The 16,741-nt window shown below is 37.5% G+C and overlaps 1 protein-coding gene and 1 long non-coding RNA gene across 4 annotated transcripts; both read left to right on the plus strand.

Moving 5' to 3' along the window:
* The first annotated feature begins 4,593 nt into the window (after positions 1-4,593).
* On the plus strand, positions 4,594-7,051 carry LOC106316634. 2 transcript variants are annotated; one of them, XR_001264908.1, is made up of 6 exons: positions 4,594-4,722; positions 4,841-4,863; positions 4,969-5,059; positions 5,258-5,490; positions 5,620-5,698; positions 6,233-7,051. It is a non-coding gene; the product is annotated as an uncharacterized LOC106316634 (long non-coding RNA). The 2 variants fall into 2 exon arrangements; XR_001264907.1 differs by having other exon boundaries at positions 4,594-4,863.
* A 74-nt stretch (positions 7,052-7,125) lies between these two features.
* LOC106316633 lies at positions 7,126-10,250 on the plus strand. Of its 2 annotated transcripts, XR_001264906.1 has the most exons (6): positions 8,053-8,498; positions 8,723-8,969; positions 9,123-9,248; positions 9,357-9,675; positions 9,774-9,855; positions 9,936-10,250. XR_001264906.1 is itself a non-coding variant. In XM_013754513.1 (3 exons), the coding sequence occupies exons 1-2, from the start codon at positions 7,477-7,479 to the stop codon at positions 8,109-8,111; spliced, it is 543 nt and encodes a 180-aa protein (XP_013609967.1). In that variant the 5' UTR covers positions 7,126-7,476; the 3' UTR covers positions 8,112-8,498; positions 8,723-9,002. The 2 variants fall into 2 exon arrangements, 1 of the variants encoding a protein (XP_013609967.1); XM_013754513.1 differs by lacking the exons at positions 9,123-9,248; positions 9,357-9,675; positions 9,774-9,855; positions 9,936-10,250 and adding an exon at positions 7,126-7,932 and having other exon boundaries at positions 8,025-8,498; positions 8,723-9,002.
* Positions 10,251-16,741: the final 6,491 nt, after the last annotated feature.

Consider the following 16,741-nt stretch of genomic DNA (forward strand, 5'->3'; position numbering starts at 1 on the left):
ATAGAACAGAGGCTTGAGGCGGCGAAGCAAACAAGAGCTTCGACAAAGACCGCAAAGAGGAGGAGAAAGCCGATGGAGCAAAGAGGAAAAGAAAACAAGGAGCTCCCGACGACGGCCTGCGGAACCACCGCCGTCGGAGCCGAAACGATGAGATGCGCTAGGGTTTTCTAGAGAGGATTTGAAACATAGACTATATTTTTTTACAGTAAATGTGTAACATGTTACAAAATTTGTTACTCGCTAACAAAATATGTAACGTGTTAATAGTCAAATTCATCGATGAGTTTTAATGTAGTTCATCATAAATTTAAAAGAGTATTTATCAGGTTTTCAATTTTCATAAGCTTACTACCATTTATCTATGATCATGTACTGTTGCAATATGTTATCTGGTACTCTTTAAATAAAGTTCGCTATGTATGTATCTCAATTATTTTAAAACATTGCTAAGTCACGGTGAATTTTCTTCATAATTATTTTGTCTCTAACTATTTTATTAGGCTTTTACAGAGTATGTGTAAAGTATATCAGTATCGCTAATCATATTCCATAATCGTTAACTTAATTGTAGAGTGGTACAATTTCTAATTTTGATTGTATTTAAAATATGTTTCTTACTTTTTTCGCTGACGATTTGTTTTAAAACATAGCTCAAGTGCAGTATTGGTTAATCACAATTGTTATTTGATAACTCTACTCATACACGTTAGCATTTTATATGCTATTTTTGACAGTATTAAATTTCATAGTATTTTTTCACACATGACACAAAGTGCAATTATGGTTAATCACAATTATGGTTAATCACATTTCACCTTTTTACAAAAGCTAACGAGTGTTTAAGAAAAGAAAATTAATGAAATTATTTTAAATTGGAAAAAACTATTTTTTTGTCACAAAAATTGGAAAAAACATATTGTTTATTGTATTATCAATAAAGCTTATATCTTTTTACTAAATCATGTGGACAAGAAGTCACAAAAATGGACTCAATACTCATAAAAAACGTGTGGACAAGAACTCACCTATGGTCTAATCTATGGTTCTGCACAGTGTTCTGTCAAACCTGTAAGAAGCCTTCCCCAACTGCTGTGTCAATCTCCACAGCATCTCGTGTGTAAGACCTAGAGGGGCATTTTCGGCAATTCAACACCAAAAGTGCAGGACATGGCTCGGTTATTTCATATCATAGACAATGTGCTAATTTGTGCTTCTATCATGGATATTTACCTCCCGGTTTGGCTATCTGAACCGGTGGTCTCATAGGCTTCTTGTCTCTTATGTTGTCAAAAAAAATTAGCTCATAGTCTCTTGTTTAAATCCAATTATTGATAGCCCAATAAAAATTTATATGATAAGATTAGATATTAAGGGTATGACTGGTTTCTGCGCTACCACCCACAAACGCAGCTTTTGTCACAAAAATTGATTGTTGGCGTTTTGCAACAATCACTCAAACCGCTCTGAACCATTCTAAATCGCTTCAAACCGCTTTAAACCTCAAAAATTCAAAAGCTGGTTTCAGCTAGCGTTGCGGTTGTGCGCGGTTGCGTGAGGATAATTTTTTTTTTAAACAATATAGATACAAAAATAAAAATAAAAATATTCAAGAAAAAAATTAGGGGGGGTTATTGGTAGATAGAGTCTAGGTGAATTATAAAATTTTGAAAATCCATCATTATTGGTAGATGGAATTTTAAACTCTTAGTAAACTCCATTGTTATTGGTTTAAAGATTTTTAAAATCTATTCAAAATCTTTTGTTATTCAAAAAGTTTACTTATGATTGATTTTTTAATTCTATCAAACTCTATTGTTATTGGGATATAAATTCTTTACTTTTTTATTCATGAGACTCAACTTTGAAAATCTGATGTATACTCATAAGAGTTTTAAAATCCATATAATAGAAAACACACTTTTGATTCCGTAGCGTTACACAAAGAAGTAAAATAATTTCAACATTTGCCCATTTATTTCAAAACTGTAACAAGAAGAAAATCATATACAAAGAAAAAAAACAGCGATGATGTTCTTACAACATAACAAGAAGCATCAATGCTTGAGTGTCATCATCTTGGCAGAATAGCGTAAGCAATAGTGGTGGAAAGTTGTCTTTCATGGCTGACAATCCTTCTTTCTACCAACTCATTCTTCGAGGCGCAGCTCCTATCGTTGCCATGGACAGAAAACTATCCAACACTCATTTATCATTTTCGAAACATTCATCATCTCCTTGTGTCTTTTCGTAGTGGAAATTGGATCATGTGGGTGAAGGAAGGACTGAGGTGGCTCAACTCATCGCTACTAGTGTTACTAAGGAACATCGATTCCAATCGTACGTAGCAACATGAGGTCCAAGATGGCTACAATAGATTATCCTCAAGAGTTGATCTCGATCGATCTTGTGACTTGATTCGGCCACGAAGATTTCTCAGGGACTTGTTGTACATCATCTCTGACCCGTATATCATCTCTTACTATCGTCTCTACTTACAGAGAGCTTTTAAAAAATTGAAAAGTTTTCTAAAAGAACTTTTACATATTTCCTTTAAAGGATTTATAAAAAAAAAAAATGTATGCAAATCTATGAAGATCAATCACAGTCAATGGAAATCTATGTAAATTATTTGTTAAGTTTACTTAACTTTTAAAAGTCCATCAACTTTTAAAAGTCCATCAACTTTTAAAATCACTAAATTTCATACAAATTCTTGTTTGAATAAGTCCCCCTTAAATTGGAATTATAAAAATACTGAAATATATCAATTATATTTTAATTAATCTTATAAATTTTAAAATAAAAATATTTTCTATAATTTAAAAAAATTTAAAACTATAACTTTCTAAACATAATTTTATATTTTATTAAAATATTATGATTTTTGATATTTTTACAATTATATAAAATGTAAATATTGTTAATTTATTATTTAACTGTTGTTGCATCTGATAGTTAACCAGTCATAAGTATCCTGCAAACACACCAATTTCTAACCGCAGAATCAGTCGTACAAATCTTTTAAAACCGCTAGAAACCGCAACCACCTGCAACCATAACCGCTGCGTTTGAACCAGTCAAACCCTAAATGTAACATGATTTTTTAGGAATAGGTCCATTTGGTCCATTTTTTTAAAAATCAAACATGAATCAAGGTTGTGACTTCTGTTTTAATATATAAGATGGACCAAAATTAATCATTGAAAATCATGTTTTACTTACCTAATTTACAAATATAGTGTTTTATGTCCTTCTAACAATAAAATAATTTTTATCATTAAATCTTTCAAAACGAATATTCTGTTTCCATGGATTCAAATCACAACTAAAAAACTATTTTCTAAAGTTTAATCTATTAAAAAAGAAGTATAAATAAGTAATAACCTTAAGATATTCCAATTATTTACAATAGAATGCCATTAGAGTAATTAATAAGGGGCAAATCTCCAAAATAGCACTTTTCTAAGTTTATATCACAAAAATAGCACTTAAAAACTAAAATGACCAAAATATCACCTTTCTAAGTTTATCCTTTGAAAATTTTAATTTTTTTATTTTTCAAAATTTGAAATCTTATCCCCAAAACCTCATTTCTCAACTCTAAACCCTAAACCCTAAACTCTAAATCCTAAACCCTAAACTCTAAACCCTAAACCCTAAACCCTAAATCCTAAATCCTAAACCCCACCCTTTAACTCTAAACCCTAAGTTTGTGACTTTTGATAAAACATTAAGTGCTATTTTTGTGACTTTTGACTTTGAGTGCTAGTTTGGGAACATTAACTTGATTTAGTGCTATTTTTGTCTTTTTCTCATTAATAAACTTACATTTAGTTATTCTTTGTTTTTTTATTTTATTTTATTAACGCATTTCCTAAATTGACTAATGTATTTCTTAAATCTTAGCAAATGTGCAATTTTTTAAATTTTATTAATGTATTTCATAAATTGACTATTAACTATTAACCACCCACATGAATATAGTGTTACTATAATATATATGCACGGTAGTATATTATGCAATTTAAAATTTTTTATTTTAAAGTTGTATGCAATTTTCATCCAAATTTATTTGATATGATATTAAACAATTCTAAAACTGTTTAGTTTGTTTAAGATACTCAGTGATTTTTGGCTAAAGATTATATATGTGATACTTGATAATAGGGTGTTTGTTATTTCTATGTAATTATCTACCAAATAAATTTGTTATTTTCTATGAAACTAAGTAAGCATTGTTCATTAGTATCAGTTTCATAGAAATATACAAATAATAATTTTCCTTTCTTTGTATATTTTCTCTAGTCTCTTTCCTGTGATCTGCTGGTGGAGAAAGGATTGCGTGCGATTTGAGATGGCAATATATGAACTTGCCCGCGGGCCCGGCCCATTTGGACTTGCTGCGGGGCGGGATTGGTTACAAAGATCCAGGCCTGAATATTTAGCGGGCCTCGCGGGATGAACTTGTGCGGAATTGGACCGGAAGCGGGATGGGCTTAGTGAATCCCGCGGGACCCGCATGATCCGCAAAGACGTCGTCACTTTGACGTTTCGAGCTCTCACCGAGAAAAGAAACCGAGAGAAATGGTGATTACAATCTGTTCCGGCTTCTTTTCTTCTTTTATCCGGCATAAATTCTCCATGCATGTTCTTCATCTTCTCGTTTAATCGAGGAAAAATATCTTCTCGGTTTTGTAGTAAAGGAAAAACCTTTCTTCTCAGGTATAAACACGTTTTTTACCTGCTTTCATTTTGGTCTTTAAGATGTTTATCAAATATCAACGAAAGCGTTCTACAAATCTTTGGCAAACTAACGAGCTCTACCAATTGGCCGCTGTAGCATTTTGCTTGCTTATCGCTTGGGTTAGTCTAACCAATTGCTCTTCTTACCTATTGTCTGTTTGCACATGTATGCCTCTAAATTTTTGAATTCATAACCACAATATTGTTTTGGCTTCTTCAATGAAGTGACAAGCTCTGTTTAAGTCTTGAGTTGGGTTCCTTTGCGGCGGGAGTGATGAACTCAACAACTGATCTTGCTCAGCACACTCTTGAACAAGTAAGAAGTCAAGTTTGATTCTTTCGTACCTTAGGGTCTTTTTCCAATTTCTTTGGACAATATTTATTTCAAAAATGTCGTTGTTGCTATATGTATCTTTAAATTCTTGATGAAATACATTACCCTTCTTTGTCTATAGTAAAAAAAAGAAATACTTTACCTTATACAGCCGTTGTTATTGTTTATGTTCCCTTGCAGGTGGAACCAATCCGGAAATTTTTTTGCAGCGCTGTTTCTTGCTAGCATTGGAATGTTGATACATATGCACTTCTTGTGGAACCATGTTGACATTCTAGTAGCAGCAGTGTTACTGGTGATAGTAATAAAGACCGTGGTAGTTGCAGTTGTTGTTAAAGTCTTTCCATACAACAACAGAACTGCAGTGCTTGTAAGAAGTGAACCTACTTGCATCAAATCTTCACCTAATTGAGGTAAGCAATTGAATGCTTCTTTGACTATTTAGATCCACGTAAGAAATATATCTTCCAGACCGCGTGATACCATATTATTTGCTTTTGGTTGAGCTATAACACTGAACGGGAGTTTGTGTTTATTTGCAGAGCAAACTGTACCTCTGCTTCTGGGGACAACTGCTTAAAGCTTGGTATGGTCCAGTACATCATAGCTTAAGGACCTCAGGTTAGTCTCTGTTCTAATTGCTTGTGATAAGAGCTAATATACTTTAGGTTTGCATTGATTGTGAATGGTTGCTTGATCGTTTAGTCTGATAGGACTTGATTTGTTAGACTTTAAGTTGAATTTGTGAATGATATTGCTTGATCCGATCAATTTGATCGCTTTTAGAATGAATATTAAAATTTTCTTATATTGAAAAATAAGATGACTGACGAGCATTGGAAGTGCACACTGTTCCGTCAATGATTTATGTTCAGAGTTTGCTATAAAGAATTGCATTCTTGTTGATAACACATGCTATTCTCGGTTTCTATATAAGTATATCACATTGCATTCTTGTTTCTGTATTGCTGTGACAAATTACGCTCTTGTTGATAACACGGTTCAAACACTCTTGTTGATAACAGACTGCTCTTCTTTGTTGTTATATCTCGTTTACACTTGTTTTGTTTTTCATGCATGATCATAAATTTATCATTGTGTTTAACTGATTCATAGAAGGACTTATGTTGTATTCTCATCATCTTCTTCTTGCAGGTGCTATGTGCAGGTGTTGATGAAGATCGGAGTCCCGCGGGCCTGTACCGCCAAGGCTTGTGCAAGTCGCGGGTCGGGATTGGGCAGCACTTCTAGGGACTGCATACCGCGCGGGCCTGTACTGCCAAGACCCGCATTGAACGTGTACCGCGGCGGGGCGGGACAAGTCGGGTCGGTACAACCCACTTGACATCACTACGTGCGATATGTCTACTTGCGGTCAAAAGATTCTCTTGGAGAAAGGTTCGTTTATTTAATAAATATTCTTAGTAGCTTTATGTACTACAAGACACTCTTTTCTTTCCATCACAAGAACCAAAAAAGGAAAAAAAGGATTTTGCATCGTGTGGCTACGTTAACTTATTTTATTAGGTAACTGGCGATAAAGCTGTTCACTTTTAGATAATACCAAAAGTATCCTTATTAGAATAAAATAATGATATCTAGGATTTAGGCAGTTTGTCTGACACACCGCTAGGATAGCCGGTAAAACATGCCATTGTATTAATGATTATGCACGTCGGAACTGTTTCGAAATCTGCATTCAATATTTTGCAAAGAGCCAGAACCTATATGTTTTCCCCTATCTTCGTCTATTTATATTCCCAAGTTCTTATCTTTTACTCAACTTCCAAGAATTCCCTCAGCCGTAAATGAGATGGTTGCCTCGCGTCTTGTTGAATTCCCAGAAGATCTAGTCGAAGAAATGAGTATGACGCTACCAGATATGATGTTTGTTGACGGCCAGGAACCCGTCGAAGTTAGGGTTCTTAGAGCATGATTAATGGAGAGTTCTTAGGGTGGGTTCTTAGCGGAATATAAAAACTCGTCTCTTAATTTATAACTAAAAAAGCTAAGAGCCGACTCTTAAATAAGAACCCCCATTAATCATGCTCGTACATACCAATCATCGCGTTCCATCAACACCATTCTGAATGCTCTCAATGAAGAGGAGATTCAGTTTATCCGACAATCATCTTTTGGTAAGCTTGTCGACATCGCAGAGAAACCCGCCTTCTCCGGTAGATTTGCCCGATTCCTTCTCTCAAGACAACTAAAAGTCAGAAAAAAACATGAAGTTTGGTTCCGATTCGCTGGAATGCCCATAAGATTCTCGCTCTTGAGAGTTTTCCATAGTCACCGGTCTTCCCTGTGGCGAGTGTCCCAAGAAACAGAAGCTGAAAAAAAAGAAAAATATTAACGACAACCCCTACTAGCCTGAGCTTTTCAGAAGTGTGGAAGAGATGCGTGTATCGAGGGCGATTAAGATGCTCCGGAAAAAAACCGTCACCGATAAAGATATCCGGATGAAACTAGCATGCCTTGCAATTGTATCCTCTGTTTTGTTATCCACTAATTTGAAGATGAAGATGTTGAAGGAACACGCGGAGTTGCTTGGGGACAAGGAAGAGTTCTTTGCCTTCCCGTGGGGTCGGCTTGCATTTGATATGTTGATGACAAGTATCAAAAAAAAGGATGAGATTTCCCTATCCCAAAATTCTATAGCCCTCAAAGGCTTTCCCCTAGCCCAGCAGCTTGTTATTGTCAAAGCTGTTCCTTCGCTTACTGAAGTAGTCCAAGAATCTTGTTCGTCATCAGAGTCAGACAGCGATGAAGATGATGTTGATCGCGTGGCAAGTAAGACAAAGAAGAAGACTCTAAGCCCTGGACATGCTCACGAAGTAGACAAAAAAGAAGAGGTATGCTTTCCCCCTACTCATTCTACTCATATTTGACATGAATTTTTTACTATAGTCACCTGAACGTCAATTCTTGTTTACTGATATATTAGGTTTTGGGGAGGAGTATATTCCCCAAGACCCAGCAAGACCGGTCGACGAGTCTGTGCTTGTATGGTCTGATGAAGTTGTTGACGTAAAAATAGCGTACATGCTTAGTTACATTAACGCTAATCACGTATTTACAAAGAATATGTTCAGGGGAGGGGTTACCAAAGGAAACGTAGAAAGGATGCGTGAGAAGGCTAAAGCAGCAGGGAAAAAGAAAGCAATTCCTTCGAAGGCTAAAGAGTCACCAGTTGTCATGAACGACGAAACAAGAATAACCTCTATTGTTAATGCCATTCTGCAACCGGATCTTAATCGGATTGATGGTGATATTTCTGCTGTTGTTGCCTCCGTCAAAGAGGTTTCTGGCTGTTCTGTTGCGTACGAAGCAAAGGTTATTGCAACTATCGAAGGAATGCTGAAGTCTTTCAAGACTGAGATCATGGCATCTAGGTCGAGAGTAAATACTCAATCACCAGGTGAGTCTCCGATAATCTACAGCAAGGCTCTGATGACGAACAAAATTCTTGGACTACTTCAGTGCAAAGAATCAACAATTCAGAATAGTCACAATCTGTAACCTAGTATTGTTTACCAATGATTATAGTTTGTATTCGGATATTCGATAGGTAGTGGCCCAAATTATATGTCTTTAATACCTCTTGGTGCCCCGTTATGTTAAAATGTAATGTTCTCATTTCAGGGTTCTGATGCCAAATCTCGTCCCCAGCAATCAGTCAACCCTTTGGATGGTACTCAGGAAGACAACAACAATGGGAATGAAATCCTCAGTGCTTATTCACCTAACTCAAAAACAGTGGACCCTACTCCCGCAAGTGTCGCATTATGCTTCTGCGAAATTTAAAACCTCACTCGACTGGTTATTTAACCGGTCCTCCACACTTTGTGTACCTTTTCTTCGTGTTAAGCCTACCCCTACCAGATACAGTGTATTTACTTTTTCAAAATTATCCACATATTTTCTACATAGCTGATTATAAATTGAGTATCTGTATAGTTTTTTATATCAAAAAAACCTATATTTTATTTTAATAACCGGTTATAACTTAATGTGATATCAACCTCCGTATTGGGTTATGCAGGTTAACGCTGCACCTACACACCTGCAGCTGAGTAACCTGCGTTCTGATGGAAACGTAGAAGAATCTTACCAAAATCACCCATCTAGGTCTGCTCATAGCCATACGCATGAACATCATGATCCAATCGTATGATCACACTCCATATATATTACATATGTTTTTAATGTACTTACATGTTACCATGTTTTTCTCGTAACCATGACACTCCTCTTCTGTTAATTTTTTTCCATTCAGATTCCGTCATTCTCACTTGGCTTCACTCAGGATCTTCAGGCTACCCAACATCAAGATGATGATGATGACATGGGAGACAACGAGGAACATCTAGGTGACAAAGACAATGGAGACGGTCTCGGAGATACAGAGGAGACTTTACTGTGCCGTAAAGTAAGCGCATCTGGACTGTCTCACCTCAATTGCTTACCGACTATCAATGTGAAACTGCCATTCTTAACCATGCGAGGGAAGGACAAACTATCGGCAACAGTGCGTACGCCTTAGCAGATATTCACGAAATGTACAACCGCCTGCAGACTCTACTCAAGAAAGAATGGTATGAAGTCGAGAGAGAACAGTGAATTATTTTCGAGTGATTCCTATTATTTAAGTTGGTAAAAATGATTTTTGCTTTCGTAATTGCTTTCATTATAGTGTTATAAACGTCGCGGGCCTATCCGTCTCTGGCAAGGACATTACGGACATTGGAGAAAGAAACCGGTTTCTTCCGGGCAGAGTATGTAACTTTTGATTTCTAATGTGTAGTTTAACAAGTTTTCTTTACTTATTCAATCATCATTCTGTCGATGCTCTCAGGTTGTCGACATCCTTATGAGGGTAATTTCAGCATCTGTCAACAACCAAGTATGTGTTACGGCCCCTAGCACTCCGGTATTTCTTGATAGTCGAGTTCAGGTTTTATTGTCCAGGAACTTTCCAAAGTTCAGAAAAAGAAAGACCCAAACTCAGTATGTTTTCACCAAGGCTCTCAAATTGTTTCTTCCTTGCTATTAGTTTCTTAATAAGTAGTTGCCAGAGTGGTATCTCACTGATGGCTCGGGCCCCCCCGGAAGGAGGCCTTCTTCGCCTTCCACCTAAGCTGCGCAGGAAAAGCCCAAAGCCAATCCCAGGGAACTTGGTTACATTTCTTTATGTTATTTGTACCAGTAACTGGTTTATGGATGAGTGCTCTTGGAGTAGTCGGTCTAGCTTTGAACGTAGATATCGTGACGAAGAGTTCGAATTTCAACACTGGTGTTTCTCGTTTCTACATGCCTCTCACCATTGGGCGGAAACACTGGATCGGGGTTTGCATTGACATCACTACTGCAAAGATATATGTTCTCGACTGCAACCCTGAAGTGCTCAATGACAATGCTTTAATTAAAGAGGTTGCTTCCGTAAGTCAAATGTTTCCATCCTTACTGAAACACTGTGGGAGTTTGGTTGAGTATGTGGACAAGCCAGTTGTTGTTAAAAGGGACAAAGGGGTGGTACAAAACACCAACCCGCCGAAGCCGCCATAACTGCGTGTTTGTTGATTAAAACACATGCGCTGTATGGACCAGAAACTTGTAGGTGTATAACTCCATTAGTCATTCCAGACGAAGCACAAAGGGCAGCTGTGATGATATATGAGTTCCACCAGAAGTTGTAGGTGGTTCGTGTGTTGTTGTCTTCGACCCCTATTTACGTTTGAACCCATAATCATGTGTTACATACTAAGGAGTTTTATGTATGTTGTTTGGTTCTCGTACTTACAATGGTTTGTATCGGTACTCTTACCTTATCCCACCGTATTTTGTGATAACCCGTTATTCTAACCATCTTTTGTATCTGGATTTGTATGTTATTTAGAACCCGGTTTATCAATGTTATAATTAGTTATTTTTATCTTTTCCATTTTTGTAACCTTCAATACCCTCCTTTGTTTCACTCTAGTACTTTTTAAAATGTAATTCTACAGTGTTATGTTATTTACTTTCAGTGTCTTAATTACTGTCGTTTTCACACCTGTAATGGGTCTAGCTTTTAAAACATGTAACCATACATTATCCGGGCATTTTAGATATCCCCAACCATTCGTTATGATACACAGTGGGCTTAGTAGGTTGGACTTATATATACGAAAAAGAGTCAAATGAATATATTTTTGAACCTTAAATCCGGATGTAATATATGTTTGAAGGAAATTTAAGTTACAGCCTTAAATCCGGATATAATATACGTTTGAATGAAATTTAAGTTACAACTTGAATCCGGATATAAAATATGTTTGAAGGAAATTTAAGTTCCTACCCGGAAAAGATTGAATTACATAGTTGGATTGTACATAGTTGGCTTTCGTAAACCTTGTCCAATTGTATCATCTTTCAATTCTCATAACTCTCACACACCTTGTAAACTCTCAGATTCACATTAAAATGTTGCGCCTCTATAATTGACTGAAAATAATATTTCACATTAACATCTTACAAATTCACCCCTTAACATATTACACAATACAACTTCAAACTTTTTTTTTTGAACAACATAACTTCAAACTTAAGATCCATTTTATCCCCGTTTTCATAGGGCCAGCAAACCGCATATTAAGCATCTTACATACAATACTATAAGTTACTACACCCCCTCCCCCAAAATAAGACACATATCGGGATAGCATCGACAAGCAAAATACAACATACCATCGTACCATCGATAGACATATTTATATAAAGAACCTTCAATCTTCACCTGCATCTCCTCCATTGTTTCCCTCGTCTTCAAGGGGCTGCTCTATGTTTTCAGTATTCATTACACCAGTCAAATCCTCAGTTGTTCCCAAATTGCCCTGTTTTGACGATTCACCTATATCTCGGTAAAAAATCACATATTTAAGTTATATGTGTGGATTTGTTTCTAACCACAACAAATGATTTACATAATATTCGTTGGAACAAGCGAAATACATATATACCTTTCTCAACATGTACATGATTTCCAAAGCATGTGCGTTCTTATCTTGGAGAAGTTCGCTTCTGCCCCAGTTTCGACGATGGTTTTCACATCTGTTGAAGAACCGTTGGAGGATACCTCAATTGGTTGTTGGTTTCTTGGGATAGGAGGAACATTTGTGGCCACTATATTGAGATCATTTGGGGCGTAACCCACGTATTCCGAACCCGGAACTCCATAAATTCTTTGTAGCTGAACAACATAGCTCGAAGACATCAAGCTTTCCCAATATTCCGGACTGGCTTACATGCTTCCAAAATGGGGGTGTAGTAGTGTGGATCATAGGTAGGTGATGGAACAGAGATCCTGAAACGTCTACCCCTGGAGACATTGTGAAACCCTGGAAAATTGAAAACAGTTACTATTTCGCAAGAAAATATTATAATCTTTGTTGTAGTAATGTTCTCGGATATTTCAATAAATGCAATTAATCAAAATACATAACCGGTTAAGTTTGCCTTACCATAAACGTTAGCTGTACTCTTCTTAAATCCTTCTCCTCCTATGTGATTAACAATCCGCGTATTGGCAACACTAGGGACAATGTGATCAACGGTTTCAACTGTAGGACCTAGATTTAGGTCAAGACTGTTTTTATCCTTTTCAATCTCTATAGAAAAACGGTAGAGAAGCACCATTTCATCTTCGTAAAAAATCGCAGCCATGGCGCATTGACTACACACAAACTTCTTGCCTCTTATCATATCTACAATGTTAGTGTAAGAAACTTTATTTGTTGTTCTATACTAAAATCAACAAATGAAACGGTAACTAATGAAACTTGTATACCATATCTAAAAAGAAGAAGGATATACCCAAAACAACGGCTATGTGTTGCTCCTCTGTAACAACGTCAGCAAGAAAATTTCTAGTTTCGATGGTGAAAGACGATCTGTATCTGAACTGGTATGTAGCTACATCCTCCGCCCCAAATATTACGCATAATCTAGGCTCTGTATTCCATTCGTAAACGCAGATCATCATCTTGTGGGAACCGAAATTCACACCGTCGATTTCCGTAATCGGAGAAAAGTCAGGAATCCCTAACTTTCCCTGAGGTCCCGGATTCTTTGCGAGAGCCAACGACAAGTGACCAAATAAATGGGGAAAATATGAAAAGATAACTAAACAAATTTATAGAAAAAGTAGACCTTATTTCGAATCCGCGTAAGAGCGTTGCGATCATTACAAGAGATTATAAAAGCTTCGGCCGCAAGAGCTATCAGTGAATTACATAGTTCTAGCAACCTAAAACCTTAAACCCAGTTGAGTCGCAGCTCGATAACAGAAGACGAAAATGATATGAAAATGGTTTTGATTGATTTCGGACTAAACCTTATGAAATGATGCTTACGTACCCCTTTCGAGGATCAAGCCGAACGTAGTTCAAGAGTGAACCAAGAGATCGAACTGCTTGTGCGTGTTCGTCTGGTAATCGGGTGCCAGTCATAGAAACAGAGCATGTCGAGAATAATGCCTCAAAGTTTCTAAGTGCCGAGAGTTCTTTTTTATGCCTCTCGCCTAGGACTCCTTATATACTCCCTCCAAGGTCGGTTTGAGCTTTCCTCTTCTACCCTTAAGCCGTCATAACTCAAAAAATGGAGATATTCCATTTTTCTCGATCTTCATGATTATCAGCTGAAACTTAACATTTATCTGCGGAAATTTAACATTTATCTTTTCTTGTGGACTGAGTATAAACCGCCATAGTATCTAGGGGCTTTTCCTCAAAAAATCGTAAGTGGTTTTCTAATCACGTTTTAGACCTATTTGAGCCGTCTTTCGACTCGAAACGTTTATTACGATTTTATCGATAAAAATAAACTTTCCGCGATTTTTATCTTAAAATTTAAGTGATAACTCCGATCGATGGGAGTGAGAAATGATATGGCTGCGGTACATAGGAGCCAGTATTAAGGAACATAAGAGAATGCACGGATTTGGGTCGTACCCGTTGATCAACGTCCGCACTGGTTCGGTCGCTACGTAGCGATCTGGTCCTCGCTGGTTCAGTCGCTACGTAGCGACCGAACAACAGGTTTGGTCGGTCGCTACGTAGCGACCTACTCGTTCGCGGGTCGGCCGCTACATAGCGACCGACCGAGTTGCTTGGTCGGTTGCTACGTAGCGACCGACTCGTTCGCGGGTCCGTCACTACGTAGCGACCGACCGAATGGCTTGGTCGGTCGCTATGTAGCGACCGGCTCGTTCGCGGACCGGTTGCTACGTGGCGACCTTGTTTGGATCCTTTTCTGACGTTTTATGAACGTGTTCTTGGACTATGGTTGTTTAGTTTTGATGAATCAACCGAGATTAGTGCAAGATTTCACCGTAAAGTTCTTCGTAAAGATTTCTTTACGAAGATTATTTTTCGTAAAAACTTTCATGTTGATTTGGATGTTAACTTCGTCGTGTCTGATTTTGATCCCAACAATATTAATAACTCGTCGTATAATCTTTTCAATAAAAATTATACGAAATTCACAAATCGAGAAGTATTTTTCGGGGAATTTTAGACATTGATTCCATCTTGACCGATTTTGACCCCAACAGTTAGCCCCCCAGCTCGTTAGAATTGTGAGCTTTTAGCGTGAGGTTCTAGCGAGTGGCTTGGCAAGTTAGGCAAGTTAGGCAAGTTAGGCGAAATTAATGGTTGAAAAGGTCCGTCATATGTGGTCTTCTCGTTCTTCTGAGAGTTGAATGCGATAAGATTGGGGTTGCGCCTTGTGAAGGCTGTCTACGTACCCTTATCGAAGGGATCAAGCCTTTCGTAGTTCGCCCTGGAGTTGAGATTCTTAAGACATGTTTTCCAGTGAGACATTTACGGTCCAGTTTATATGTCGTGTAGAGGTTATCAGGCATATTGCTGCCGATGGCATTTTATATTGGTGTAGAGGGAAGACTACGAGTTGTCATCTCGTAATCTAACTCTGTGTGAACTGCTATATTCGTGATCTGTTTCGAGAGTTTTTCGCAGTGCATAAACTTGAGGGATTTCTGAAGATGCTCGAATATTAGCCAGAGACAAATTTTGGGATCTCGTACCAGGGTGTTTGATACTATGCCTAGAGATGTTAGAGACCAATGTGCTGGGTTTAGGACAAGATCTAGGTTTAATCACGGCTTTAGGGGGTGCGATGATTACTTCGGCTACGTTTTTCGTATCATTTTCGACCTGATTCCATCCCGCTTTAAAGTGTGCAGTATGTTCTCGGTTTACGTGACTTGTATGGTAGGAATCGAGCATCTCTTCGAGGACAATTTTTAAGTCTCCCGAAAGTGCTGACCAAAATTTTGGATTTTTTTTTATGTAGCGCTATTACCCTTGTGTCGGGTGTACGAGAGCTATCTCTACGAGATGGCTAAGTCTGTTTAGGACGTTAAGAGTTTGTTGTGATCAGCAATAAACTTATCGGTAGATATTACCGTTTCTGAGTGTATGACTGTTTGGTCTTCCAAGAAGATGCCTTTATCGAGGAAGGTAATTTTGTCGAAAATTGGTTCTTCAGGCGTCTGTGACGTCTCGCAATGCTGAAGAATGATTTTTCTTTCGTATGCCGCGTTTCGTGCTCGAAATGTTCGCGGACTTGAAGATGTTTCGTGATATTGCAATGTTTTAGTCTTAACCCTGCGTTTGAGAAACATTCAGGTTTGTCTAAAGATGTTCGCAGCCAAAATTGTTGTTCATGTTCGGATGCTAATAATTTGATTTGCGATCGAGGAATTAGGACCGAGGGGTCCCGTAAATGTTTCCCTGGGAAGAAGCGTTTTCCTTTCGTAGTTCTTTGTGCGGTGTTGGCTTTCCGAGATATATTTCTTGTACATTTGAGGATGTTTCGTATAGCTCTAGGAGCTCTGTTACGAGTTTTCCTTACATGCCGCATTTTACGGGTAAAACATAGCGGGCTATAAAGTTATTGGTGGAATGTATTGAACTTAGTCGATTGTCGACAAGTTTAGGTTTTCCGTTAACCATTTGGTTGTTAGGACTGAGTTTTGTTACGAAAAATTTATCATATGATTTCCGACTATGGGTTATACGATAGTTATTTTCTTGATAGTCACATGACTTTTTAGAAAAATCGCGGATTGTCGTTTAGCCGTTAAGTGATGGAGCGATGGTTTCTCAAATACTTTGGCTTGGCGTGAAGGATGTGTTCACTCAGATTGCCAAGGACATTGTAGGACATGCAGCAGACTGTGGTACTTTCGTGTTAACATTAAGGTCATGTTAGTTTACGATTGTCATTAAAGTGGATGCCGAATTCTGGTTCGGATTTTTACTGGTATGTGTAATTGATCGAGGGCCAAAGAGGGCTTGTCGAGATTGATAGGCCAAGTTTGCCAGGGTTATCCGTGTTAATATGGCCAATAGTCATACTGATATACTATGGATTTGACCCATTTTCATCTATGGTATATAAGTGTTTTACTATCTATATATTATATATTCTATCCTATTAGGTATGTTTTTAGGTTCAGCAGTATCTTGGAGTAAAGTGATGATTATGGAGCATTTAGGAGCTTAAAAGAGATTTCATCCGAGATGACCATTAGAGGTCGATACGAAGAAGAAGCAATCGTTCGATGCACATCCAGTGCCGTCGATCGATACAGAAGAGAAG

The sequence above is a fragment of the Brassica oleracea genome, chromosome C9 (genome assembly GCF_000695525.1).
Source record: "Brassica oleracea var. oleracea cultivar TO1000 chromosome C9, BOL, whole genome shotgun sequence".
NCBI lineage: Eukaryota > Viridiplantae > Streptophyta > Magnoliopsida > Brassicales > Brassicaceae > Brassica > Brassica oleracea.

What these genes read in the sequence shown, in the direction of transcription:
- LOC106316633 (XM_013754513.1), top strand. Translation starts at nt 7,477, where the DNA reads ATGCGTGTATCGAGGGCGATTAAGATGCTCCGGAAAAAAACCGTCACC. An exon ending in AAGTAGACAAAAAAGAAGAG is followed by an intron (nt 7,933 to 8,024) that starts GTATGCTTTCCC and finishes CTGATATATTAG; the next exon opens with GTTTTGGGGAGGAGTATATT.